General features: G+C 42.9%; 5 protein-coding genes across 8 annotated transcripts; 2 read left to right on the top strand and 3 right to left on the bottom strand.

Annotated features, from left to right (window-relative positions):
- Nucleotides 1-838: 838 nt before the first annotated feature.
- LOC135487121 (protein YIPF1-like) lies at nucleotides 839-6,527 on the bottom strand. 4 transcript variants are annotated; one of them, XM_064770509.1, is made up of 12 exons: nucleotides 6,451-6,527; nucleotides 6,011-6,056; nucleotides 5,604-5,627; nucleotides 5,211-5,237; nucleotides 4,492-4,616; nucleotides 4,080-4,248; nucleotides 3,832-3,945; nucleotides 3,417-3,571; nucleotides 3,040-3,106; nucleotides 2,640-2,692; nucleotides 2,398-2,460; nucleotides 839-1,853 (listed from the first exon to the last, which is right to left on the bottom strand). In XM_064770509.1, exons 1-12 carry the CDS (start codon nucleotides 6,466-6,468, stop codon nucleotides 1,509-1,511), a joined length of 1,206 nt encoding a protein of 401 aa, XP_064626579.1. In that variant the 5' UTR covers nucleotides 6,469-6,527; the 3' UTR covers nucleotides 839-1,508. The 4 variants fall into 4 exon arrangements, with proteins under 4 accessions (XP_064626579.1, XP_064626580.1, XP_064626581.1 ...); XM_064770510.1 differs by lacking the exon at nucleotides 5,604-5,627; XM_064770511.1 differs by lacking the exon at nucleotides 5,211-5,237.
- A 156-nt stretch (nucleotides 6,528-6,683) lies between these two features.
- Nucleotides 6,684-7,787, top strand: LOC135486553 (mitochondrial import inner membrane translocase subunit Tim29-like). The gene is made up of 2 exons (XM_064769424.1): nucleotides 6,684-6,791; nucleotides 7,037-7,787. Exons 1-2 carry the CDS (start codon nucleotides 6,686-6,688, stop codon nucleotides 7,534-7,536), a joined length of 606 nt encoding a protein of 201 aa, XP_064625494.1. The 5' UTR covers nucleotides 6,684-6,685; the 3' UTR covers nucleotides 7,537-7,787.
- A 4,062-nt stretch (nucleotides 7,788-11,849) lies between these two features.
- On the bottom strand, nucleotides 11,850-14,193 carry LOC135486833 (uncharacterized). The gene is made up of 6 exons (XM_064769937.1): nucleotides 13,974-14,193; nucleotides 13,451-13,549; nucleotides 12,990-13,054; nucleotides 12,475-12,614; nucleotides 12,094-12,281; nucleotides 11,850-11,911 (listed from the first exon to the last, which is right to left on the bottom strand). Exons 1-6 carry the CDS (start codon nucleotides 14,191-14,193, stop codon nucleotides 11,850-11,852), a joined length of 774 nt encoding a protein of 257 aa, XP_064626007.1.
- Nucleotides 14,194-15,361: 1,168 nt separating this feature from the next.
- Nucleotides 15,362-17,514, top strand: LOC135486173 (pantetheinase-like). The gene is made up of 2 exons (XM_064768763.1): nucleotides 15,362-15,583; nucleotides 15,945-17,514. Exons 1-2 carry the CDS (start codon nucleotides 15,380-15,382, stop codon nucleotides 17,253-17,255), a joined length of 1,515 nt encoding a protein of 504 aa, XP_064624833.1. The 5' UTR covers nucleotides 15,362-15,379; the 3' UTR covers nucleotides 17,256-17,514.
- An 856-nt stretch (nucleotides 17,515-18,370) lies between these two features.
- LOC135486924 (uncharacterized) lies at nucleotides 18,371-24,817 on the bottom strand. Its single transcript, XM_064770103.1, has 2 exons — nucleotides 24,658-24,817; nucleotides 18,371-20,658 (listed from the first exon to the last, which is right to left on the bottom strand). Exon 2 carries the CDS (start codon nucleotides 20,636-20,638, stop codon nucleotides 19,238-19,240), a length of 1,401 nt encoding a protein of 466 aa, XP_064626173.1. The 5' UTR covers nucleotides 20,639-20,658; nucleotides 24,658-24,817; the 3' UTR covers nucleotides 18,371-19,237.
- Between the last annotated feature and the right edge of the window lie 1,949 nt (nucleotides 24,818-26,766).

Here is a 26,766-nt window from a genome sequence, read left to right on the forward strand (position 1 = left end):
GAAGAAGGTTCCTGTATTTGTACATGTACCAACTGTAGTTCGTCCTAATAAACACAAGAAGAAGATCATGTTCTTCCTTTGTTGTACATTATCGGTATACATGTATATCCTTTACAACATGTAAATCCAATACAGCTCCATGCCCAGGGATCAGTCATCTCTGGCTTCTCGATGACTAAAGAAAGACCATTGAAAAATTCTGGGTCTATTTGATTGAGGGATAATGTTGAAGCGCTATGCATATACATGTACTGTGTTTACATTCCAAGCCTGTCGTGGGTTTCTCGTACAACATCATACAATATGCCTATTTTACTCGAGATTGGCCTGCTGGTAGTATTAGGAGGACCAGGCAAGTTGCAACCAGCTTTAATACGCTTTCCTCAACTTGCAAGCATGACCATGAATGGACGCTGTGGTCGGAGCAAATTCTGTTTGAGACACCTAATGGTCCATGACATGACAATATTGTGATGTCAATCAGATAGTAGCTTTCTACTGCTGTGTAGTTGCTTGGAGGTGTTCCAGGAGGTTATTCAGTTTAAGCATCTTGACGAGTCGCACCAGATACCAAAACCACAGTGGGAACGACACGGGGGCTTGCCTAGCAGTCTCCTGCGACAGCTGGCTTTCTACAAATGGATCAGTGTGTCAAGGAGTCAAGGCTAACCCTAAAGGGGAGCCCGGTCCATGCCCTGGGGACTCCAATGTATGAAGTTGGCCTTCATCTTCATGCACATGTCGACTCTTGTCAGTAAACGTTTTACCATCAATATCATTTTTTCAAAGTAAACCAATTGGACAAACAAGAGAACTTACAAAGACAACCACATTTATAAGAAGTTGTTTATTTTTGCAATAAATATTCTCAGCTTGTCTCCGATTATTTACAAGATTTATACCTCAATATCTCCATACAATTTTTATATGATTTTCAGATGAAAAACGCTAAAATATCTTTGTCTAGGTGACCGACCCTGGCCAACTTCTCAACAATCGTTTGGTAGCAGACAGGCTTCATAAACATCTTATTAAAGAGAGAATACAAGCAATTCCTAGGGGAGGCCAGATTTTGTGTCCGAGATTTGAGAAAGAAACGTACAATTCACAAATCAGAGACTCATATATGATAAAGTAACCAAAGTCTAAACTGATTGCCTGTAAAACCTAGCAAGTTCTTATGGCGCTTTATATTGTACATGAACAACATCAGTGCTTCACTTGTACATGTATATCAAATCACCCCAGCCTACCCTTTCTGTAGAAACCAAGGAGTGCACATGCTACACAAAACTTGGCCATTTCATGACAGTACTGACTAGAACATATAATTACAAACAAAACAGAAAGAATATATGCATATACATTATACAACAGTTCTGCTTGTGTACTTGAGAACTTATGGTAAACAAATTGTTTATGGACTATGAACCATACATTTTACAATCATCATTACACTTTAAATTCTGCCTCAAAACCACTGAAACTCAACCATCCACTCACATCAGCTATTTCCTGTGCTTCCGTTCAATACCCTTATCTATGTTCATAGTCTGTCTCCGTTTGACGGCTGGTGATTGAGCATTCACAAGTTTTTTGGGAGGTGAACCTACATGTACACCAGTTCCAGACTTCGCCTTGACTAAATTTGCTCCTCCAGTTGATACACCACCATCTCCTGCTATGGCACCAGGACTTTTTATATTTTGATTCAAATTAGCCAGGTCGTTTGCTTGTTTGTCTTTGAGCTTTTGTGGCTTCAAAGTCGTGGCTAAGATGGTCGTGGGAACTCCTGGCAGCGTTGGATGGACGTTTGACGGACATGATGATATTGGAACGTGGAAGAAATATAACTGAAAGAGACACAGAATAAATTTAAGTCACCATTACATGTACCGGGTAATCAGTTGAAGGGAAAGCAAGTGACTGATCGAATCACTGTCACATTACCATCACTCACCTCATATGCGTCTTCATCATCATAACTATCAAGACATCTTATCAAATCAGGCCATGTCACTGACCAAAAGGTCAAGCTTCACAATGGTAGGAGTGATGCATTTTGTCTGAACCACTAACCAGCAGTGGAGAATGCATTTCAGTTGCCTTACATTTTCTCCTTTCAACCACTTCATATATTCGCCTCGCACAACGATGTTTCAACTATGCTAGCTCGAGCTCGAAACCTATCAACAACGAATTTCAGTCAAGTTACATTTTTGCCCTTGACCGAAAAGACAGTCTGGTGAATGCAATGAAGAAGAAGACATTATCTCCCCTCGATTACTTCATCGGTGTCAACCCTATTTAGCTGGTTGAGGAGTGTCTGTTACAATTATAGACCCACTCAGGCTCGAAACATATCAATTTTACAAAGCATCCAAACCCTGAACGTACCATAAAACCAGTGGCAAGGAGACCATGAAAGAAGAGGATGAGACCCATCGTGATCCAGGCAATCTGAAATACATAATAATGAGACTGAATGATACACGAATACAACAGAATATCTTCAAGGTTGTGGCTCCAAGTTGTCACTTTTAAGAAAGAGAGGAAAGACCGGATCTTGGTCGGGGTGAAATTGAACCAAAATCGAATTGAAACACTACCATAAAGTATTATTTTCTGATCACACCTACCTTTTTATCATCCTCTCGCACTGCTGGCCAAAATGTAAACAACAATACACAACCTGAAAACAAGAAAGTAGAAGATCAGACAAAGAGCCCAGTCAAATCAAGAGAGCACAGACCGTGCAATCAAGTTTCAACTAAGTCTTTAATTGAAGTTGATTGGACCTTTACACAAATCAACATGTACCAATCCTCAAAAAATGGACTTCAAGCTCTGCATCAATTGGTAATGCTCATTGAAAATACTCTGCATGCAGACTACCCCTCCACCTCCGTTACAGGTTTTTCAAATACATTTTTGGAATGGAGATTTTTCTAAATGAACCCTTCTCACATACTGATACTTTTCATCAAGTAGATTTTTACACTTGTTATTGAAAAGGAGACTTTGGTATTTGTATCTTACCTGAAAGCAACATTCCTACTGCAACAAGTGTCCACTGAAACCACTGGAACGGCACAACCCACAAAATCTGCAAGGAAGATGAAAAAGTATTATAAGACGTGATGGTACATGGCATTTCCAACCTGTTAATCATGTGGAAGAACCAGTGCATTTGGGAATGATAAACTCAACATCTGGAGAATTTCGGAGAACTCAAGGAACCAATGTTTTGTGGCTGCATGTCACAGTTTTCTTAAAATTCTTTGTCCACCACTTAAACACTGCATCTCTACCATGACTACGGATATTGATATAACAATCAGACACATGAGTACAGTCTTAAAGCAGGTTAGTAAGCTTCTCCATACTCTTCAGTTTCACACAACTTGTCAACTTACCGATATGGGAATGTAGATAGCCAACGAGTATCCATAAACACAGATGATCTCCATGAAGGTGTATCCCGCCTGACTTCCCCTCCACCACAGGAGACCATAGATCGCCGCAGGTATCAACCACCAGTAACAAAAAATGGCAGCAGCAGCAAACGTTACTGGAAAAAGAAAAAATAATCAAGCGAACTTTTACAAACCTGGCTACTTTTACTAAACTGGCTACACTGCCTTTTGTAATGAATGTTGCAAATTTAGATCTACAATTTCTGGTAAAGGATATAAGGCTGAGCCTGTCAATAGTGTCATGCTTTTGTCCCAAGTGGGCCTGAAACCAGAGATCATCCTCAGTCTGGTGTTAGGGTTCAGGAAACCATCCGCAGAAAACACAAGTGATCAGAGTTCTTCGCAAAAATCTTACCTTTGTGAAAATCGTATTTCCACTCATAATCAGATCGTCCACAGCTGATGTAGTTTGCTAAGTTACCACAGATGGCGGTAGTGAATACTAAAGTGGTACATATCCAAAAGGGACCTGCCAAGTAACAACAATATACATGAATGAGCACGGTAAACTCAATACTTACAGAAAATAGAACTTGAGCACAACAAAAACCTTGAAAATTTGAGTCAAATTATCCCAGGCGTTACCCGTCGTAATTTTCTTACCATATAAATCTGGATTGGGTCGTATTTGCTGTCTGAGATAATTGTATCTCGGTCTTGGCACCATGGAGCCCTGAATTCTCCTCAAGACTTGGTACGTATCCACATCGAACCAGGCCTGGTAATACTCAAATGTCCAGAAGGATGGCTGCTTCTTCTCCCCTCGAAGAAGCTGAAAGTGCAATATTTAAAAAACATCTATTCAGACATGTAGGTTACCAGTGCAATTGGTTCTAAAAATACAGTCAATCTTACAAGTACACTTAGGGAACTACACAATTATCAGTCTAGTTGATCAGATGAAAAGCTGAGGTCCAACCTTTTCACACATGATTCAAAAAGCACTGAATTTTCCATTCTTCTAGGCTAAAATAGGTTAATTAGGTATGGCAAAAACATGAAATAAGCTGCCTACCTCTTCTTTATCGCCGACATCTTCATCAGAGTCCCTTGGCTGGGGGAAAGCGGTGAAGCTTGAGGGCTTCTTGGGCTCCTGGCTGAAATCAATCTTTTCATCATCAGCTAAGGCATGGTCAAACTCTGAAAGTGAAATTCAATATGACAGTAAATTATCTAGTATATTTGAATACGAAACAAGCAAATATTAACAAGTATACTTTTGAAACATTAGTCAAAAGTTAAGTTAAATTTAAGTCTGCTGGAGTATTGCCATGAAGCTGAACAACTCATCTGGCTGGAGCTTAACCAGAACTCGCAGCATAGTGTCTACATATAATGTAAATTACATGTTGTAAACATGCCACATGGGCTTTAATATTTAAAACATGAAGAAGAGCAAGGAAGCATGAGTTATCATACTGTAAATAGCATTTTCGGTACAGGCTTCAAATGATCACTCAATCATGTTACAAGCAAAGAGAAATATTGGGGCATGAATAAATGAAAAGCAATGATACTGAGATGTTTTGTACAATTTACATGTACATGTACATGCAAGCTCCATATTCTAGTGCAATGGTAATTCATTTCACTTTGTAAGATATACACAAACAAAACAGCTGCTTGGAAAGTCAATTGTTAATTAAACAAAGGAACTGGAACAGAGCTTAGAAGCATAATCTGCTGAGCCCCCCATCACCCCAAACCGCATCACACACTCGCATGCTAACTCACCACCTTCATCAACCTGTAGCTCTAGTTCTGAAACAAATGTCCAGACCTATAAGCTAAAGGTTTTAATGTAGGGTGTTTTATTTCATATGATCTTCGGTCAAAGCAACGTCAGGCTAATCACAGAACAGAAGACATGATCTGTTTTTTGGGAATTAAGAATTCTACGCAACAAATTAGTCCAAAATCGAATAAATGTATTGATATAGTACATCGTACCTGGGGCACAGTTTTGAGAATGACTCTCAAGTATTCAGGTATTAAATAACCATCTAAAATATTGCTCCACAATATCACCAAAAGAACCTTCGAAACCAGACTCCACATAGAGCAGTAACTGAAGAGTTTATATAACAAGCATAATTCCCTAAACCTAGTATGGTCACGATGACTTACCAGAATTCTTCATACCGTTACTCTCTGAATGTCAATGGTCACAGCAGCAGTTAAAAACACCATTGTTGAAACATGTTCAAACCATTCACAATTTTTTTTGACTGTCCCAGTTACTCAGACCTCTCTAATAATAAGTTATTTGAGATAAACTCTGTTGTTTGCGAAGAGAAATTTATACAAATCTCCAGCATTTCAAAAGACTAAGAGTGAAAGAAACTATCCCGCTGGACTTGGAGTGAATAAATCTTAGAAAAGTCACACCATCAAGGGTCTATCAATGCATGTCAGGAGGCCATAGATCCAGATCATTATGAAAAGGGACCCACATTACATTTGTATCTTTTTTGCTTTAGAAATTGACCTTTATATTTCAAAGATTTTACTTGGTATGTTGTTGGAGTTCTTACCTTGAAACTGAAGCTCATCTGCTGTTACATCATCAATGTCAAGCACCTAAAATTGAAAAACACAAATGGCAAATTAGATCAATTTAAAACTGAGGTTTAGACTATATACCTTCTCATGAACTGGTTTTTCTGAAATCATATTTCCAAAAGCAGAAGATTGTGCACCATGAAAACTCTGTCAAACTTATGGAGTCTACAACATTGCCTTGTGCCAGGTATCTGATCCTAGGTCACATGCAATGATGTATATTAAGCATTTTATTTTAGGGTACTGTCGAAATAGGGTGTCGAAATATGGTGTAACAGCGTAAAAGAAATCCAAATCAATGCAGTTTTTATACATGATTGAAAGGTTCGAATTTTTTAAGTGAATATATTTAGATTCTAAAGATTCCATGCTTCGAGTCTCCGTTGTAATGTATTGATTTGAAGACACTCACTCGATGTTCTACGTCCATTTTTGCCGATCAAAAGAGCAAATTTGAGTGCGTGGCCTCCATTAACTTTTTATTCAGTGCGGAGTTCCTGAAATCTGGACTCAATTAAATATTAAACTTTAAACTTTATCTAAAAACTATATAATCACTAATGAATGCTGGAATGCATATTCAAAGCTTCGTGAGTTTAATCATCAATTGAATTTTTGTAGACGAAAATTTACTGCGATATGACAACATGTCAGCCTCCAGGGTCACCGGTGCCTTTCAAAAATTTTCCGGTTTTAGAGCAAGAACTCCTTCAATTCCCTCAAAATGGAAAGGTGGACGAATGGAAAAGATAGGTAAGATACCATTCGAGCTAAAGACATCATAAACCGCTTGCTGTAACTGCGATAAAGAGCCAAGAAATCGGTAGAAGATTGCCATGTACATCTCATGCATTGCAGATGCATGTCTTGCACGGTGGCGCCGCCTTCAACAGGCATGACATGGCTTCCTCCGACTCTGACTGGTGTGAAGGATTCTATCACTTGATCGATTCCACCGCTTTATGAAAAGTCTAATTAACACATATTTCTTGTTTTAGCCGACCACCTCAAGATGGTATTGGAGGACTACAAAGCTGTGGGTGCAGAAACAAAACAGGACATCAAGAATCGTCCGTTCAAGACATTGTTTTATCTCACTGGTTTGGGTGGGATAGTCGGACTTTGCAAAATGAATCCAGATGAACGTGTCTTCATGGAAGAACTGATACAAAATACTAATGAATTAATGCTCGTTGGTGACGCCATACGAAATCCTGAGTCTGATGATTTTATGCAAAATATATTGAAGTATCATAACCAGGGACGTCTAAAACGTTTAAGCATAGGAATATGTTCTTTCATGTATTACTCTGATCACGCAGATGAGACAGACTTGTATGAAACACAGTGTGACCATGTGAAGCCCAAGTACAAGGACTTCAAAGACAGAATATTAGATATCGGGATAATAGGACATTGGATGGCTCTGCACAACATGATGAAGGACTATGATATCAATCCAAAAGAATGGGAAAATGAAAAAGGAAAATCAACTTGATTGCGCTTATTGGACTTTTCTCGTATTTGAGGCTTGCCTGGCCCCATACAATATGAACCCTCGGACAGTTGTTGGCATTCAAGGCTTGTTGATGGACTGGTATTGCAGCAAAGAAAATGTCTGAACCCGACTTGTGCCAATTCTGTCACAATCAGAAAATTATATAACCTTGCAGCAGATTTTTAATAAGAGGTAACAGTGACAGAGGTTTTAAGTTCTGTGATGGTCTTTATTTGACGTGAAATAAAAGAGATGCACCATGCACATAATATGTTGTTAAAGTAACTGTTTTGAGACAACAGGCAGGAGCAAGGTGGGATGGATTAACTTGATAAAATCACTGATAGACGTCTCAACTGACTGGTAGGACTATTCATACTTCTACCAGGAACACTGTTTGAACCAAATCAAACAAGATCCAGTTTCCTTATTGATCATATTGGCCAACTGGCAATCACCAGTTTGATCCCCTTGCTCATGCTAATAGTCCCCCTTTAAACTGGAAATTCTCAACACACCACCCAGCCCTGAAAGTGACAAAAACTACCAACGCTTTGGTGCTGCCAAGATGTGTCGTCTATACTTGCCGACCTAGATGTTTTTGACTACAATGTCATTAAGTATTGACCAATTGTGAGATTGATCAATTGTGAAGCCACTGAGCTAGACCGGGAAAGTTTCTTTTTTATTGTTTTATGTCTCTTGATTGTGTCACAATCAGGTCATATGTCCTTTTGAGGTCTCTTGATTGTGTCACAATCGGGTCACATGTCCTGATGAGGTCTCATGTCCTTTTGAGGTCTTTACGTGATTGTGTCACAATCGGGTCACATGTCCTTATGAGGTCTCATGTCCTTTTGAGGTCTCATGATTGTGTCACAATCCGGTCATAAGTCCTTTTGAGGTCTCTTGATTGTAGGACAATATCAAGTCGCATGTCCTTTTGAGGTCTCTTGATTGTGTCACAATCGGGTCACATGTCCTGATGAGGTCTCATGTCCTTTTGAGGTCTCCTGATTGTGTCACAATCGGGTCACATGTCCTTATGAGGTCGCATGTTCTTTTGAGGTCTCCTGATTGTGTCACAATCCGATCATAAATCCTTTTGAGGTCTCTTGATTGCGTCACAATCAGGTCTAATGTCCCTTTGAGGTCTCTTGATTGTGGTGCTTTCAAGACGCATGTCACATCAACCTGTCACATCTATTCTGGCACTGCTCATCATTCCTAGATTGGTCTCATCATTCCTAGATTGGTCTCATCATTCCTAGATTGGTCCTCTGCCATCCTAGATTGGTCCCCGCCTATCCTAGATTGGTCCTCTCTTGTTCTAACGCTAGGAACTCGTTGACAGCGGCTGTTGCCCTGCCGTACCATATGACTGACGGTATGTAGCCGATCACCAGGAAGCCTAAGGCAACTGCGGCCAAAATGAAACATATGGTGCCATTCTGTGGTACGTCATCCTGGTCTGCAAACAAAGTTCCAGAAGATTACCAATCATGATCTTGAATAAAGCCCGAGTCATAAGTGGAGAGTCTAGAGTGGAGAGTGGAGAGTTTACCCTGGAGAGTCAGCATCACACTTCGCAAGGGCAAGCCTTGCCCTTGGTTCGGCTTGGTTCGAGGTTGGATTTCCTCAAAATGTCACGTTGTTTAAGAAATATATTTGATACTTAATCAAACGCATCCTGGAAAACCAGAGTCAGTGCATGGTATGCTCTTTACCTCACACGTTCTCGGTCATGAGTGCCATGTGTTGGCCAGAAGTTCAGGATTAATCAAACCCAATCATCTAACTGTGCACCTGGAGATGATCAATATTTCATCCCCTAGCTCCTGACTACCGTCCCCCTCGATTCGACTTGTTCATGGCATTATACTTACGGATAACTGCGCCACACGTTGCTTCGAAGGCGAGAGGAAAGAAACCAAGTGAGACCCCTAGCGTCAGAGTGAATGTCTCTAAACCTGGGGCACTCTCAAGATACCAATGGGCAAAACCTGCAAAAGAACTTATTCAACTTGGTCTCGCCCTTGTCTCGGAAGAAAGTCATGCAGAAACAAAGCGACCGATTATCAGCGCCGGGATTTCGGCATGTCTTTTTCTGAATCAAGTGTCAGTAAATGGGCCAAACAGTGTAATACTAAAAGGGTTCGGGCAGAAGAGGGAGCAAGAAATCCAAATAAATCTCGAAGTGGATTCCTTCTCCTTCTTCTACCTTAACCCTTCATGGACATTTTACAGTCTTTAACCCCTCACTGACCCTTGATTCAGTGGCCTGTGGTAAGATATAGCTAATTACCAGACTACTGGTACTAATTTAATTGCAGTTAAATGAAATCGCCGACAAATTATATCATACCAGGTGGAAGCATCATAAGCATTGCCAATCCTATGACGATAAAAGCAGGTAGGACCATAAACATGAAACCAGTTATTTCCTTGCCTGCGTCCCATGGGTACATATCCAATCCGCCAATGAACACTAGCTCTAATGCTGTCAGCAATGAGCCTACCCCTGGAACAGTAAAAAAAGAAAAAAATACTGAAGCCAAATAAGCATAGCTCCTATGGAGTCCATTTCGTCATCCTGATCGTCCTTCCTCCATGTGCCGGGCGACAAGATGAGGCCGGTCCACTGTGTCCGGTAAATATGAATGGTGGATGCTATGTTCCGTGTGGCGCAGCAGATCAGAACGTTACGAGTTAAGAACTCTCGGAGGATAATGTGTGCACGGCCCTCCTCAGGGCCTACTAAAACCGTGAATTTGGTCATGATGACGTGTAATGACGTGATGACTTCTTTGACTGAGTTATCAGTGGTTGAGGTAACTCACTTATTAGGGAGTTTTCGCAAAGCCCCCCCCCCCCCCCGAAACAAAGACTACCTGGGCAGTCCATTGCGTCATCCTGATTGGGTCTCCTTATGGTTCGGGGGTCCACTGCGTCCGGACTGAGTGTACCGAAACGTCAACGCGAACGCCCATCCCATTGTTCGACATAGTTATCAGGAGATCGAATAATCGGATATGCCTTCACGTTGGCGTTTCGGGGATTTGCAAAAAAAAACTATTAATAAACAACCCCAGTGTTAATCATAAGATTTGACCTTTTGGCAAAGTGTTCAGAACCTACGGTTAAATTCGAAGTTGCGCATTCGCTCTGAACTCTGCGCACCACTAGAAGTTACTGTCCAGAGGCAACTTTGCATTACAAAGTGCATTAGGCGTACAATTTCGAGAAAAAAAGTTTGCAAAACCTATATTCATTCATGCCATTGGACATTTTTTCGTTATTGAGACCTTTTTCCTTACCTATTGTCTTCTGGAGGTTAGTGGTGTTGTCCTGCCACAGAGGACGCCCAAAACGCCGGATGACAAGTTCCATAATAGGAACTGCTAAAAGGATGACCACGTGTTGGCTGTGCGTTAGTACGGGTATCAGCCAGTGGTGGCGCCAATAGTAAGAGACGTGGAACAGATCATAAATCTGGAAAAACGTATTTGTAAACCCAAGTTATCTATGATGGCAATCTGGTGACCGATAGGTGTCGCCGAAAGGACATATGGTTTTGCATTTTTGCCGATAGTTTGTACATGTATAATATATTTTTGTTATTTTATCGCTAAACTAGTTGCCTGACCTGACATGCCGAAGCATGGATTAACATACCTACAACGACGATAGATCGGCATGTCGCCTGAAGAATACCAAGAATACCCTCACAAGGACTGGGATCATCTCTTTTGCACCCCCCCCCCCCCCCCGCGCTGCAACAGGGGAGGCTGAGTGTTCATCCGAATATTGACAGCACGGGTACACTCTTTAAGAAAAATATTTTCCTAGGGTTTTTTACCAGCACATGTGCTATCCAGCACACTTTCTTTCCTCTCTGAAAAACACTTCTTTGGGGCAAAAATCTCGTCTGCGAAAAAAAGCTAAGGTACATCGGGGAAATGACTTCTCTAATGCAAACAGATTTCCGCGATGGTTAAACGCCAAAATATTTCATTGAGATAGTTTGAGCATTCCTCACCGTGTATAAACCAGACCATGCAAATGACATGGATGAGATAAACATGAAGAAAAAAACGCCTTTCTTGAGTTTCAATCGCTGCAGTACTCGCTCTCGACGGGTGCCTCTCTCCCACTCGGCGTTTGTCATGAGTTCCTCTGCCGGGCTCATCTTCCGAGTCATACATAACATTTGCCTCTTCACAATGCTGATTATCTCATTCCAAGATACTGCTCCTGAAGTTAGCAAAAGAATACTGAATTTTGCCCAGAATTGTGATCTGTCAGCCGTCAAATCATACTGAACTTCCAGTCGGCGGTATTGCCTCCGTGGCCTCCGCCGCGTTGTCTCTGGAAGCTGAGCAAAGACAATACATTGAGGGTCAAGATGCCGTTAAAACTGATTCGTATATAGCCTACTGAAGGCGAACTTTATCTCGGTGTGGTATAGGAAAATCTTCCCAGAGAAAAGTGTGCTAGTATCACTAAGTTACCGTTACCAATGGCGAGGCTCGGAGATTGATCAAATAGCAGGCTTACCTCTGGCTGGTATCGATATGTTGAAACCAGATCGCAGGAACAGGAACATGGTAATAGATATGGCGTCACTTCCGAACATGATGGCATGACGTATTGTCTGATAGTAGCGGTGTTCTTCTAAACTTGGGGGTTGAAGGGCAAATAATCCATCAAGAGCGGCCAGTGCTAATAAACTGGTCCAACACACCCTACAAATAACAAAATAATGGTCGCAATAGACTTTGTTAATAGTCAGCTGCACACCAGTCCAACCCGGGGGACAAATGTTCACTCGTCAACGTGATTTGAAGTCAACGATTGCCGCTCTCTCGCTCTCACTCATAAATTTCTTTCTACATGATGTATAGGCCCTACTGTGTGTCAATATGAGAAAAACCTCACCATCTCATGTTCGATGACACATTCCCTGGCGTTTGCTCAACTTGATCCGCTGTGAAGGCCATTAAGCCTGGCAACAAGAACATCATCCCGACTATGAACAGTAACCCGCCAAATCCGTACGCTCCTGTCAGGGATTTCACCTGGAGGGAGAAGATACATAGGCCTATTTATAAAATCCCTTGATACAAGGCAATAGTTTCCGTGGACAAAATCCTTCACACTTTATCAGCTTGAGAAGAAGTCCGATAGACAATTGCTAAACATGCCCCATTCAGTGGAAGTACTTTAGGTATGCATGCATAACCAGTGGTTTTCTATACATATATATATATATCATCATCTGCATCATCATCATCAGCAGCATCATCATCGTCATCATCATCATCATCATCAACATCATCATGCATCATCATCATGCATCATCATTTTCATCAGCATTGAAGGCGTCATGGCCCAGACTTTGGCCTTAGATATATACAGAGATAACTTCAAAATATTAACGTGAATAAACATACCGCCATTTGATCAAGGTTGCCAAGCGATTCAAATAACAGAATCACGATGAACAAGATGAGACTTCCTGAAAGGTTAAGAATTTATGGAATTTAGATATTTTACAAATTATGCATCCTTGCGAATAAAAAGCATCCGTGTTGTCAAAGCGCAATAGCTACAGCTTATACTTTGAAGAATGGAACAAACCGAGGCCCAAACTATTGCAGTAGGTGCTATAGAATAAAAGCTGACTTCGCTACTCTTCATCAACTGCTGAGGACCGTTAACTTCAAACTGGGCTGTCATGCAAATGCTTGGTGATCTTTTAATCGAATCGAAGTGGTGAAGGGTAGGTACTGAGCGCGTTTTACTTGCTCTCCGTCCATTTATCTTGCGATTATTATAAACCTTGATGCAGTTGCGGAAGGAAATGTAATGCTTAGCATAGCTATAGCCTATTTCTTACAAAGTTGCTATTTACCTGAAGTTTTTAACCCAAGACCAATGCATATTGCACAACGGCGTCCAGTAATAGTGTCCGTGAAAATCGCGATAGCAAGAGGTAAAATATACAGCATCACTGTAATATAAGCAGAAGCTTAAAATTCGGTCGCCTTGATCACAGAATTTAAAATCGTCTCTACAGTAGAACCCCCGGTCGGCGACCACCCCGGTAACGCGACGATACCCCGCTATGGCGACCAAGAATCGCCGGTCCCGAATGGTTTCCTCTCTAATTACCATTACAAGGCCCCCGGTAACACGACCACCCCGGTATACCCAGACCACGACCACCGGATTGGGCGGTCCCAACGACCATATTCACCCCTCTAACCCCACCAAAGGGCCTAATTGCCGTAAACGGTCAAGTCCATATATTTTTTTCACTTTACAAAAGATTAGTTTATTTTGAGGGGCGTAAGCCCGCATTTATCATTTTTATCCGATTGTACCCCTCCAACACTGTAATGGGAGGGCCTTGTTTCTATTGTGTTGCGACTCACCAGCCAAAATCAGCAACCAAGACCGTTGTCCGGGTAATTCATTATGTTGAAAAAACTTCATACGATCGTGCTTTCCAACCTCATCAACTTGATAGAGTCCTAATGTCTGGACAAATAGGAGAAGAAGAAGGCAAGCGTTTGGCCAACTGTGTCCCCTTGGCGTTAGCGACGGCCGCGACAGAAGTGGTATCTCTTCCTCGCTCCCTAATCCAGAATCCATCCTGAACAGAATCACGCCAAGTTGGGTGAATAGGTTTGATTATGCAGGCAGACAGAAACTTGCGCCCTAAGTTCAGCTCAGTTGAACGTGAATGATCAAGCTACGGTAAGTTTCAGAAAAAATATATAATGTTTCAAAAGTTTTGTCATGCTCATAGATACGGTGTGAAAAATGAGCACATGCATGCAAGACAAGTTTGCGCGTATGAGCGACGACCGCTTACAAAAACATGTGAAGACGTCTATTTGAGGCACGACCGCGCACCGAAAAACATGTATAAGCGCCACCCAACGTCTATTCGAGGTACGACCGCTTTTTTGCGGTTTTCACGGCCCATACATGTAGTATAAGACTTGGATGAGTTTTCGAGAGGATACACGAAAGCATTCGTGGAAACGGGCAACCAAGATCACGCTTCTTTTGTAGTGTTTCAAGTGATGTCATCCCAACACTTGTTTGAAAGAAAAATAACGTTACAAGGATCGCACAATCGAGAATTAATAAGTTTATTCCTCATTCTACTGCTAAGTTCGTACAAATGCGAGCATGATTATACAATGTACTCATGTTTGGCTTCAACACCAAATTTTATCACGAATGACAGCTTTTTCGAAGTATGACCAACCCAACCAGTACGATGTTTACCAGAAGTCATTTCGGGCATGACATCGTTGGAATATTCCCCCGGACATGCCGGAGAAACGGAGATAAGACCAGACCAAAGCGCAATGAGTCAAGTACATCCTGAAACGGCCTGCTTGGCAGTTGATGTCATTTGGGGATTTCCAAGAAAACATAATGTGTCGACCACGCGTCGAATGCCTGAACACAGGGGGACAGTGTTTGCATTGCCGCTGCGTGAGCAAGAGGCAGGGCCGGCACTTGTGTGGAGAAGGAGGTTTACGCGTCAACCTTTATCGCATGTTCCAGCTGCAGATAAGCGCAAAGCGACTTTCAAATGTCCCCTTCAGCACACTTAGTTGTGGTTTATGATGATTGCATCGGAGTAAGAGGGTTAACCATTATATTGATCATAAGAAATTTATCTCTAGAAATGTCGTTGACTATAAGTCTTTACGGATTGTTATCATAAATGAGTACAAAGTGCGTAATAAGATGTATATAAATGGAAATTATAAAAACGAGCGATATGATTCCAGAAGAATCACTGTGATTCGACAAAACTATGGCGAAGATAAATTTTGTTCTGGTCCTATTTTTCTATATTTGTGGCGCCAAAGCTGCACGAGAAAGCTACGTTGCTGCCGTGTTTGAACACGCCCCGTACCTTCTTGATCCGAAGACCGTCGTCTCGAAGGAGGAGGCCAGGGCAAACATGCAGAGGAACCTGGATGTCTATGAGGAACAAATCACCAAGGCAAAGATCCAGGTACTGTACGACTTCACAAAAGGTTCATGAGTACCGGTATATCAAGATTATATCACAAGTAGATCCATACTTGTTACTATTGAAGAAAAGACATGCGGATGACTGAACCACTGACTTTGTAAGGGTATACACCTGAGGAAAATTGCATCTGAAAACTGAAAAACTGGAAAGATATTCATCTGTCGAAAAGCACGGACTTGACATTGAGGTCCATGATCGAAAATGAAATCGATTAATTTTAGTGTGACATCTGTCCGCCAGATGGAAATATTGCAGACAACGCTCTTTTCGTCCTACTTTGTTCCTGATTGTCCGATGGATGCTGGTTGAGACAGCATTTATGACTCTTTTTTTCCTTCAGGGTTCCGACATCATCATCTTTCCCGAAGACGGTCTCTACGGGTTCGGATTTACCCGAACGACACTGGAGCCGTACCTGGAGGACATCCCCAGCCCACAAGACAACTCCTGCCCTTGTTCCGACCCAGGGAACAACCAAACCATGCCAATCCAGTACAGGCTCTCCTGTTTGGCCAAATACAATGCTCTCTTCGTGGTCGCCAATGCCGGAGACCTCAAGCCCTGCACCGGAGACCCTAACTGCCCAGCAGACGGACGCTTTCAGTACAATACGAATGTCGCTTACGACCCCCGTGGGTGTTTGGTTGCACGCTACCACAAACAGCACCTATTCTACGAAATCCAGTTCAACCAGCCAACTCAAGTTGAATTCTCTTATTTCGACACGCCTTTTGGGCGCTTTGGCTTCGCCGTCTGTTTCGATATTTTATTCAAGGAGCCTATAATTGATTTGGTGCTGAAATATAACGTGACTAACATCGCTTTCCCGACGGCCTGGATGGATGCCTTGCCACTGCTTTCAGCTGTAGGTTTCCACTCTGGATGGGCAAGAGGAATGGGCGTGAATTTCCTCTCCGCAAACATTCATCGGCCAAAACATCGCATGGCAGGGAGCGGTATCTACAGCCCGGAAGGTGTCCTCGAGTACACACGCAGTGACGAAAAAAATGGTGTCCTCCTGGTGTCCAATGTCTCAGTCGTAGAACAGTCCCAAAACAAACCCGAGATGAAATCAAAAGTCATTAAAGTACCAACTATAACTAGCGATGTTTTCCAATCCGTCCTTTTTGGGGACACTTTTAACTTTGTTTACCTCGATCCAGACGACAAGAGTGCTGTCGTGTGCCAAGGATCATTATGTTGTGGCGCCTCATACCGGGCAACTGGTAAAAAGGAAGAATACGTCATTGGGGCTCTTGACAGGCTCCACACTCTCGAAGGACAGTATTACCTTCAAATATGCGTTGTCCTGAAATGCGCCAACGCATCACGTGACAGCTGTGGAAGTCCCGTGACGTCTTCATCGTGGCGCTTTTCTGAACTCCACCTTGCGGGCACTTTTAAAACTCCGTACATCTTTCCTCAGGTTATAACAGATGGTATTCACGTGCCCGCAAAAGATTCTTGGACTTACGAAGACAAATCCATAACTTTTCAGAATGTTTCTGACCCCGTGCTATCTGCTTCCTTATTTGGTAGATGGTTTGAAATGGACGATGGTGATTTTGAAGCTGTAAGGTCAGCCGGCAACGTATGTGGAGGCTTTATGACCACGTGGATTGTTTTGATAATGTCCCGATTTTTCATGTGAATGTTTGAATGCAAGCGCCAATGAAAAAGGGAGCCACTGATGAATGTTTGCTCGGCCACCTAAAGCAATTTGGCGTTTTCTCCATCATTTAAGTCCATTAAGTTGCCGTCAACTTATCAGCCTCCGTAACCTACTGCCTACTGGTGGTGAAGCCTTGTCATTATTTCTTTATGGTAGTATCACGCAATAGCGTGATCGTGTTTGTCTGCCGCGGGCAAATGGCTAATCTGTTATGAAAAATAGATGAGATCTGTGAATATAAGATGATTTCAAAGAGGTATTGTTGCTTTGTTGACGACATCGGGGGTGGGTGACAGCTGCTCCTGCCCCCCCCCCCCCCCGGTATTTCTTGTTTTCGTTTCGGATTTGGATGCCATTCTCGTCTCTCACTTTTATACATCCTAAGGAAATCAGGGGTTAATGTTCACTTCTCCCGTCCTGCACACAGGGCAGGATCGAGAAGCGAACATTAACCCCCGATTTCCTCAGGATACTCACTATACGATGACAGCTGTCACATTATGTAACCATCACCATGGCAACGCACGACAGCCGTTGCGGATAATCCAGTTGCCATGGTTAATAGAAAGTCGATTTGTTCGTGTTATGTAAAGCTGTGGTGTTTGCAAAGCTCACTACACCGCGAATGTTGTAGGGCGGTGTAGCAGGTCAGTATAGCCCCCTGGAGAATTAGTCCTGACTATTCTTCATAACGACGGATTAAGCTCCACGGCTTGGCAGACCAAAGCCTTAGATGACGATCGTACAAAATAAGGTTGTGATCTCAAATAAGCTCATTGGTGACAGACTCCTAACTACTGTAAGCTGCGAACCCGACCTTATCATGACTCAACATATCAACGCAAACAAGAGCGTCGATATAGTCGCTGCGACCTGCGACTGAGCCACGACACCATGACGATTGTGGCTGGAATGTGGCCGCCAATTTTTCAGCGTAAATTGCAATCATTCGTCATGTTGTCGTAGCTCCAGCGCAGGTCGCAGCGACTAAAATCGCTCGTTTGCGCGGCGCGTTATAAGGGGCCGAGAACAACTAGTAGCATCTCGCCATATGCATGCAGACGACTTTCAAATAAAGAAGGAGGTGTTACATGTCATGTATGACAATTATATTACGATATTGCATAAGTAATGACAATATCACGATATTGGCATGTTTGCACAGCCTAATGATAATAAGAGCAGCCTATGTAATAAACTCTTCCATGTATTGCATATTATGACGTGTTTTTACATTAATGGTCAGCCGGCACATTTTCACAGACGAACAGCAGATGTACGCTGTACATTTGTACATGTATATTAAAAAAAACAGCACCGTGTAACAGCTCTACATAACTTTCACGATAACAGTGACACTAGTACATATTCCAGCTCAGAACGTATTTATACGCAAACGTATCACTGCCTGCACATTCTGCGGTCATTTTGTGCTATGCTACGACCTCATCAATTATACCCTACTTTCACCAATGTAAAACCGGTTGGTTAATTATTAGGAAATCGTGGCTAAGCCGGAACATGACAATATGCACCATCGGACAACGTGTTGCCAATATGCTGTTCCCAAATTGAGCATGTTGGCTTGCTGAGTATGATAACTAGCTTAAATTGAATGTTCAGAAACGGTCTTTGATTGGTGAATCTATGTAGATGCTTTCCAAGACTCTCCAAGGTGACATACGAATTCTCGATCACACTGCAAAAGATACTAACAACAGTACGTTCGTACCATTTTCGTCAATCAAGAATTTGGGACTTCCGCTAAGGTATAGCCAATCAGAAGCCTTGTGAGCCCAATGTCCGAATGAGCATTGTAGGTGGCTGTCCTCTGATTGGTGAATACCTGATTGGAAGTCCAGAACACGTGCTTGAGGTAAGTGACCAATGGAAACTGTTACTGTCATTGTACAAGTCGTTTCAAAAGTCATTTTGCAAGTCCATCATACTCGCATAGTCGTTTAAAATATGCCTGGTATGACTCGATAAGGCACTCGTTGGCGGTACTCCGTCCAGAATTTCCCATATTTCTTTCCACATTTCTCGTCGTCCCTGAAGCTGCGGTGAGTCAAGAGAATGACAAGCCAGAGGAAATAGATATAGGGCATGATGTTATTGAAAAGTGCAGGGACAGACCAGGCGAATGAAAGCATCCACTCGGGCAGATAATGGAAATGTCGAGCAACACCCCAAAACCCTGACGCCAAAAGAATGCTCTCGCGTTTCTCTCCATTTTCCAAAACATAGGAGGCGCGAATGATGTCCGGCTTGGCTCCCCAAACGAGGCAGTCTCCGTTTGATTTCCTCACGTGTTGTTTCTGTTCATCTGCCCAGTAGTTGACGTAGATGCTTAAGGCGCCGCCAACGAGAAGGAAGACGGTGAGCGGGAGGCCAAGCTGGACAGGGTGGTTGACCAGGTACAGACTCGGAGAGGCGTAAAGCCCTGGAACGTACACCAAACAACCCCAGCAGATATAGTACCCAGCTCTGTCCAGCATGATATCGATGGTCCACATGTAGCCTGCCTCCCACCAGAAGAACTTTGTCATATAGAGGAACTGCAGCAGCGCAGACACGAACATACTGTCCACAAATCCGTAGAGTTCATAACTTTTTATCGCGTGAACTGCTACCAGGAGCGGCCAGACAGTCATCCCGAAGCGACAGTTGGTGAAAGTCTTCACGTCGAATCCGAATATCCTCGGGTAGAGTTCCGTACCCCAGTAATAGTCGAATATGAAGTTTCCAGAGGACCCGGAGTCTGTTGTTGTTGGCCAGTTGATTCCCTTGATGTACAGCATCAGACAGAACACTAAACTGAAAACGCAAAGCGTTGCTAGAATCTCATCGAATTTGTCGTAGACTATAGACGTGGAGTAGCCATATTGTTTCAGAGCGACTGTTAAGAGCGAAAAGGCCGTCATAGAGATGATATAGCAAGCGAAGCCGTTGTCTTTATAGACAGGGGTGTTACCTTTAGGGGTAACGGGTCCCTTGAAGGTTCGCCCGGGTACAAATTTCATGAGAAGCAACGCAAACGTGCTGTATCCTATGACAACGGAAAGAGAAAACATGGAAACGATCTGAATTCCACTCCAAATCTTGACCATCCCAGGGATGACGCCTTCCCTCTGGAAGTACCTGCCCAACTCCATGAAACTTCCATCGGTGTGCACTGCAGTGTACCAGAGAAGAATCACCATGTTGGGTGTGAATGCTATCAGAAACACGGGAACGATGGTCATGTGGAACAATTGGAATCCACTGTTGTAGCCCTTCATTGTGGTTTCGAGGACGTCTGGTGCGTTCCCGTTGCTCTTGACGGCGGAGCGACCATTGGCTGCCTCTGTCTTGCGTTTCATTTCGACCGTCTTTGCCCGACCTGAAAGAATGAAAAATCTACATGAAAATACACAGCAAGTCCTGCCGAAACTAAGGGGGTGATCCACCGCTTTGGAGTGTTGAAATCAACTTCCCTTTGCTGCAAAGGCATGGGTGTTGTTTTGAGCAGCCTGATCCAGTGCCGACTACACTTTAACGGCGGATGCGTTTGTACCTTTGAACAATGTCTGTGCTAAGAGAAAGAAATCGGAGAAAGTTAGGTTGCGAAGGTGTTCCATTTTGGAAAACCAGTAAATGGTGCAAACATGCCCCGGTTTGCAGAAGCCACGGTCGTTGCGTCATTAATTGTTGAGAATAAGATTTATGACGTCGCCTAGGCCTGATGTGCCGTCAATAGTTTTTGCGCGAAAGAGAAGTTTGAAATGCCATGATAGATTGTCCGGGGAATAAAGGATTCTATTGTAAGCTTTAATCTATGAAATATTGTCGATCATGGCCTCTATAGAACTTTATACCCTAATCCGTCGTCAGAATACAATGGGACGTTTTCCACAGAGACGTTTCCTACTTCTACACCGGTTGAGCCGGTAGTATATAAAGCAAGTATTGTTTGAGTGACAATATTCCCCTACAACAACAATGCAATTGTATGCCTGCCAACTCATTCCCGCCAGCCGAGTGGCTGGTCATTGGCCTCTTGTTTCTGGGTTACATAATCCCCATCTATGCGATGGCGCGCAAGCGGATCGTATATATGTAATGCAGCTGAGTGCCAGGCATTGGGGCCTCTTGTCTCGAAGGCTTCAGATGGCACGCGGAGTATATATAATCATGATGGAAACTCAAGTCCTCCAAGAATCGATACTAAATTGTCTATTACATGATCATATAGACAAAACCATAGCCATCATTTCCCCGGGTAAGTGGTCCCTAGAGTCGATATCATGAGCTAGGTGATCTATAAATCAGGGGTCTGCGTAACGCAAGTAACAAATGTGGACAAGTTGTGTCTGTCTTTCCAACATGTCATACTCGAATACCATGCCAGTCGTATGCTCCTCGCACACGTAAGTCCGGTCATAATAAGTGCCCAGTGAATGACCCTGAACTTCAGGATGCTCACATGCATGATGACCATGTGATCATTTAGCATGTTCTTTATGCTTTCAATTCTGCAATTACCAGAAATAGACAACGGGACAAACCCAGCGCGTACAATAGGGTCAACACTGATTTGCCAGTAGACATCCAGGCTGTATGTGTATATGGATACATGTACACACATATTTTGATACACATACCATAGATTTTTATTCATTTTGTGCAGTTATTTTAGCGCTTGATGGATCACTGTTCAACTTCATCCTGAGGTATCCCAGTAATAATAAGGTAAAGTCGTCCTGGGCAATAACCTCTTGACCTCCAAGATCTCTTGCTATCATGGATTGCAGGGAGTGGTTTTCAAAGAATTTCAATACGATACTATTTGATGATACTATTCAACACAATGGGTTCTACTTATAATGGCGTGGATATAGTCCCCCTGGAGTCATAGTCCGGTAGCATTGTATTTGACCAATTAAGCAGCATGATCTATTGTACCGCTAACCCTAACCAAAACATTTAGCAATGCGGGCTATTGTTACACGGACTATCAGCCCTAGGACTACTATCCCTTGCACACCGGCATTGGCCGGGTTCAAATGGTAATCATAATGGGATAAAGATAATAGACATGCAGTACGTTGTGTATTCAAACATTACAATGACCCAATTATTTCGTAATTGTCATGAGTGCATGTCGATACGGTGATATGCAACAGCCTTTTTCACTTACCGAGTATATGGGTGATGTGTGCGAGGGGAGGAGCATACCGATGACCCTGGCATTCGTGATATGGTAGATTAATTCATGACAAAACATCGCTTTATCGATATAATCACCGTCTGGGACGTCAATTCGATGAAGCTACCACTATCATCCTGGCACCAGTATATAATATCCATACATTAACCTATATTAAGTCTCTGTACAGCTGCAATGTTTGAGGTGGCAGCAACTCAGTTCTGTAGATTATACATATATATAGCTTTACGTGAGTTCCTTTGCAAGTAGCAGTGAAGTATTACATAGTTCACTAACGCTGCCAGACGTCATAAGGTTGGCGAAGGACGCAACGACGACGTTATACTAAAGCAGTGTCTGCGTTCAAATACTTATTGCTCACGTCTGTTCATTCTGTTATTACCAATCACTGCGCAGGAGTGTAATATCTGTACCTGTAGTTCACCTGCAAAACCGGGCGCAGCTTTCAATACACCTTACTCAGCTGTAGATGATCGGCAGTGTATGACCGATCATGAGCATGCTCGCCTTGCATGTGGGGAGCTACCCTGAGTCAAAAACTGAAAAATTAATCTGCCCAGGCAAACGATGGTGAACTCGGGTTGGCGTTTTATATCGAGTTCAGGTGAAATTGCCCGGGAATTGTTGGAAAACTCATACTATCCTGGTGCCCTGGTATTATGTAAAGGCTGAAGGTGATTTAATGGACAGGTGTGCGGTACACCTTGGCAATTCACTGTACATTGTTTTGCAAGGCAATTATTGTTATTGGTATATATAGGTTTTATACATACTTGCTACCGTATGATTTATATTGCACGCGCAGTGAACCAGTTTGTATTAATATTCTACCTTTATTCGCGACTTTTGGCTTATGGGCCACGTCCTAACCTTTTTTCCCGGAAGGAATAACAAGTTATCATGAGGGTTATGGATAAGGTTAGCATCATTAGAATGAAAGTTTACGGTCCGGCTACATCAGCGTAGAATGATGACGAGAGAAAAATATTTAACCCGTTCCGCCCCTCTGTAGACACCCGGGGCAGTCTATTTCGTCATCCTATTCGTGAGGGTGAGGGACGAGGCCGGTCCACTGCGTCCGGAGTGTACTGCTCGGTCAACACAGTCTTCAAAGAGCCTGTCGGCACGACTCAAAACCAAGATCAAATTTTCAATTCGGGAACGCTAGTGCTAACATACGCGGGTCACAAAAGGCCATCATTGAAAATCAGCCTGGGGCAACGGCTGCAGCTCAGCATGAGCCGTCTGCTATGAAAGAACGGTAAAGAATTCGTGGGCAGCTACCCGGGAGCCAGCAGATCAGGACATCTTGCCAGCAATAATATCTTCTCTGGAAAACGCGTCTGTGACTTTAATTTAATGACTGCTGGTTTATCATCGAATACACAGACCACGGCTATATACCAGTTTCAATATCGGTATCAGCCAGGTGTTTTGTAATGACATTTAAAAAATCAATAGTCGCAAACGAATTTTATCAGACGGAAAATACGAGATATGCTGCAATGTAAATTGCCTACTGAAAGTAGTCACTGTTAATACCAGAGCAGCCGTCAAGTGAATAAATAATCGGTGGTCAGCAGTCAAATAAATATATGTGAACAGAAGGAATGGTTTCAACGTCAACAGTCAAATAAATATATGTAAACAGAAGGTATGGTTTCAACGTCAGCAGTCAAATAAATATACATGTATGTAAACAGAATGTATGGTTTCAACGTCAGCAGTCAAATAAATATATGTAAACAGAAGGTATGGTTTCAACGTCAGCAGTCAAATAAATAAACCAAAGGAATGGTTTCAACGTCAGCAGTCAAATAAATAAACCGAGGGAATGGTTTCAACGTCAGCAGTCAAATAAATAACCGAGGGAATGGTTTCAACGTCAGCAGTCAAATAAATAAACCGAGGGAATGGTTTCAACGTCAGCAGTCAACTTAAGAAGCCGAGGGAATGGTTTCAACGTCAGCAGTCAAATAAATAAACCGAAGGACTGGTTTCAACGTCAGCAGTCCGTATATCTGCACGGTACGAACCATAGCAGCAATAGTCCCTGTTCGATATAAAGTGGTGGTACAAACACACGCGCATATCCAAATCACACTGTTCACATAATGATATTCCTAATGAGCGGAGACGATAATCGGGTAATCCCGAAAGTACACAACTTACCTCTGAGAATGATATCCCACCAAATGCTGTTAGACCTGAAGGCCAATTGTTAGAGCGCAGCAGACGGCGGTGCTCAATTCAGGGCTTTTGTGCAGGGGCAGCCAAATGGACAAAAGACCCTGCTAAGAATGATACCAGTGGCCTACTTTTTACAGATGCTAATAGCTTCTCCCAACCTCGGTAAGCGTGTTGAGATCGTGTTGTAATTTGCCTGAGTGCCAGGCTGTTCGAGCAGACGATATCTGATTGGTTGAACCAATGCAAAGGCGGTCTCCGGGTTTATTTGTGGTCGATCGTACGATGTGAAGCATGCCAGCGATCAATGAAATCAGGTGTCTTCCGAACGTTCACATAATTATTCATATTAGTATTTATGAAGCCTCTACATAGCTTTCCATCAAAATCAAAACTTCAATTTAATAGATGTTGTCAATACTTTTCCACATCGTGCTTGCTTCCATTCCACTGTTTCATCTTTTGTATTATACATATTTTATAACGCATTTATTTTGCTGTTAGTGTTATATGATTTCTAGCGCTTCTAGTAGATTCTAACGCTTTTTTTATTATCATTTGTAGTCACGTCACCTCCGCACGCTGATGGTCAGGGTACATTTCCTGAGACAGATCCCTGCCTGTTTTGCTTTCCTCTGCATCTTCTCTCTATCCCGCACCAGTTTATTGTATTTTCCAAACCTATATGAATGTAGTATTCATCTGGCTCAATAAACTGCTTTGAATTTGAATTTATTATACATGTATTACAGTACCAGTAGCCTCCCGTGGTAGTCCACAGTCATCCTAAACAACACTCCAGAAGCAGTCTTATCTCGCCCCGCGGTGCAAGGATGACGAAAGATGGACCTCTGCGGCCGAGGCTAGTGATTGCCACTAGCACTACAACCCGAGGACAATGTCGCAGCCGGAACACTCTTGTCCGAAGAACAACCACCCAGGATACTGCGTCGAGCCGAAGCTACACTCTGCGCAGTGGATCGGCATCGTCCATCACGGCCCTAAATGTTAGACAGTATGACTCGGAGGATGACGAAATGGACAGCCCAGGGAGTCTATGTCGAACTTCAAAGCCGACCTATTGATGACTCCGGGCAGCCCGGGGCACTCAACCAGACGAGTCATGGTGAAACTAAGGCTGTCTTCACTGTCCAAACTTTGTTGTCTGGTAAACAAAATGAGATTAAAAGATCCATCTTTTGCGAACAGGCCATGACGACAGACATACAGATCAATTTTCCCTTTCATTGGAACCACACACCCGGCCCACGCCATTGCAAACTTTAACGCAACCTCTACAATGCGAACAACGTGCCTTGATGAACTTTGAACTCGATAAATATGAATGACATAGTGTAATCTCCAACAATGGGTGGTTTTCAAGATCCACGTGCTTCAAAGAATTGTGACAGTCAATAACATAGTCTTAATACGTTATTTCGTCTAAGGTTGTTAGTGTCATCCACGTTGATACGTCTTTTGCGCTCAGATTGTGACAGTCATCCACGCTGATACGTCTTTTGCGCTCAGATTGTGACATTCATGGCCATGTCCTGGTGCAAGAGCTCAGGTTGTGACAGTCGTGGCCAGGTCCTGGTGCATGAGCTCAGGTTGTGACAGTCATGGACAGGTACATGAGCAGCTGAGGCTGAGTCATGGACATGTACAAGTGCATGAGCTCAGGTTGTGACAGTCGTGGCCATGTCCTGGTGCATGAGCTCAGGTTGTGACAGTCATGGACAGGTACATGAGCAGCTGAGGCTGACAGTCATGGACATGTACAAGTGCATGAGCTCAGGTTGTGACAGTCATGGCCATGTCCTGGTGCATGAGCTCAGGTTGTGACAGTCAAGGACATGCATGAACAGCTGAGGTTGACAGTCATGGACATGTACAAGTGCATGAGCTCAGGTTGTGACAGTCATGGTCATGAGCTCTGGTCCGGACAACCATCAATGCATGGTCCTGCTGAAATAGGTTGTCCAAGTGATCCTGGGAATTATGATTTTGAGCTCTCGTTCTGACAGTCATCCACATGGCCACGAGGTTGTGACTGCATGAAACATTTTGGCTTAGGGTAGGACAGTTTTCCTC

This window comes from Lineus longissimus, chromosome 4 (assembly GCF_910592395.1).
Source record: "Lineus longissimus chromosome 4, tnLinLong1.2, whole genome shotgun sequence".
Taxonomy (NCBI): Eukaryota; Metazoa; Nemertea; class Pilidiophora; order Heteronemertea; family Lineidae; genus Lineus; species Lineus longissimus.

Excerpts from the sequence above, each read along its gene's own strand:
- LOC135487121 (XM_064770509.1), bottom strand. Across the intron at positions 5,628-6,010 it reads AGATGAGCTTCAGTTTCAAG|AGAGTAACGGTATGAAGAAT; the intron begins GTAAGAACTCCA and ends ATTGACATTCAG. Across the intron at positions 2,461-2,639 it reads TGCGAGAGGATGATAAAAAG|ATTGCCTGGATCACGATGGG; the intron begins GTAGGTGTGATC and ends TATGTATTTCAG.
- LOC135486173 (XM_064768763.1), top strand. The coding sequence starts at position 15,380 with ATGGCGAAGATAAATTTTGTTCTGGTCCTATTTTTCTATATTTGTGGC. Across the intron at positions 15,584-15,944 it reads TCACCAAGGCAAAGATCCAG|GGTTCCGACATCATCATCTT; the intron begins GTACTGTACGAC and ends TTTTTCCTTCAG.
- LOC135486924 (XM_064770103.1), bottom strand. The coding sequence starts at position 20,638 with ATGAAACGCAAGACAGAGGCAGCCAATGGTCGCTCCGCCGTCAAGAGC.
- LOC135486553 (XM_064769424.1), top strand. The coding sequence starts at position 6,686 with ATGTCAGCCTCCAGGGTCACCGGTGCCTTTCAAAAATTTTCCGGTTTT. Across the intron at positions 6,792-7,036 it reads TGGACGAATGGAAAAGATAG|CCGACCACCTCAAGATGGTA; the intron begins GTAAGATACCAT and ends TTCTTGTTTTAG.
- LOC135486833 (XM_064769937.1), bottom strand. The coding sequence starts at position 14,193 with ATGGATTCTGGATTAGGGAGCGAGGAAGAGATACCACTTCTGTCGCGG. Across the intron at positions 12,615-12,989 it reads GCAACCTTGATCAAATGGCG|GTGAAATCCCTGACAGGAGC; the intron begins GTATGTTTATTC and ends TTCTCCCTCCAG. Across the intron at positions 12,282-12,474 it reads GTGTCATCGAACATGAGATG|GGTGTGTTGGACCAGTTTAT; the intron begins GTGAGGTTTTTC and ends TGTTATTTGTAG.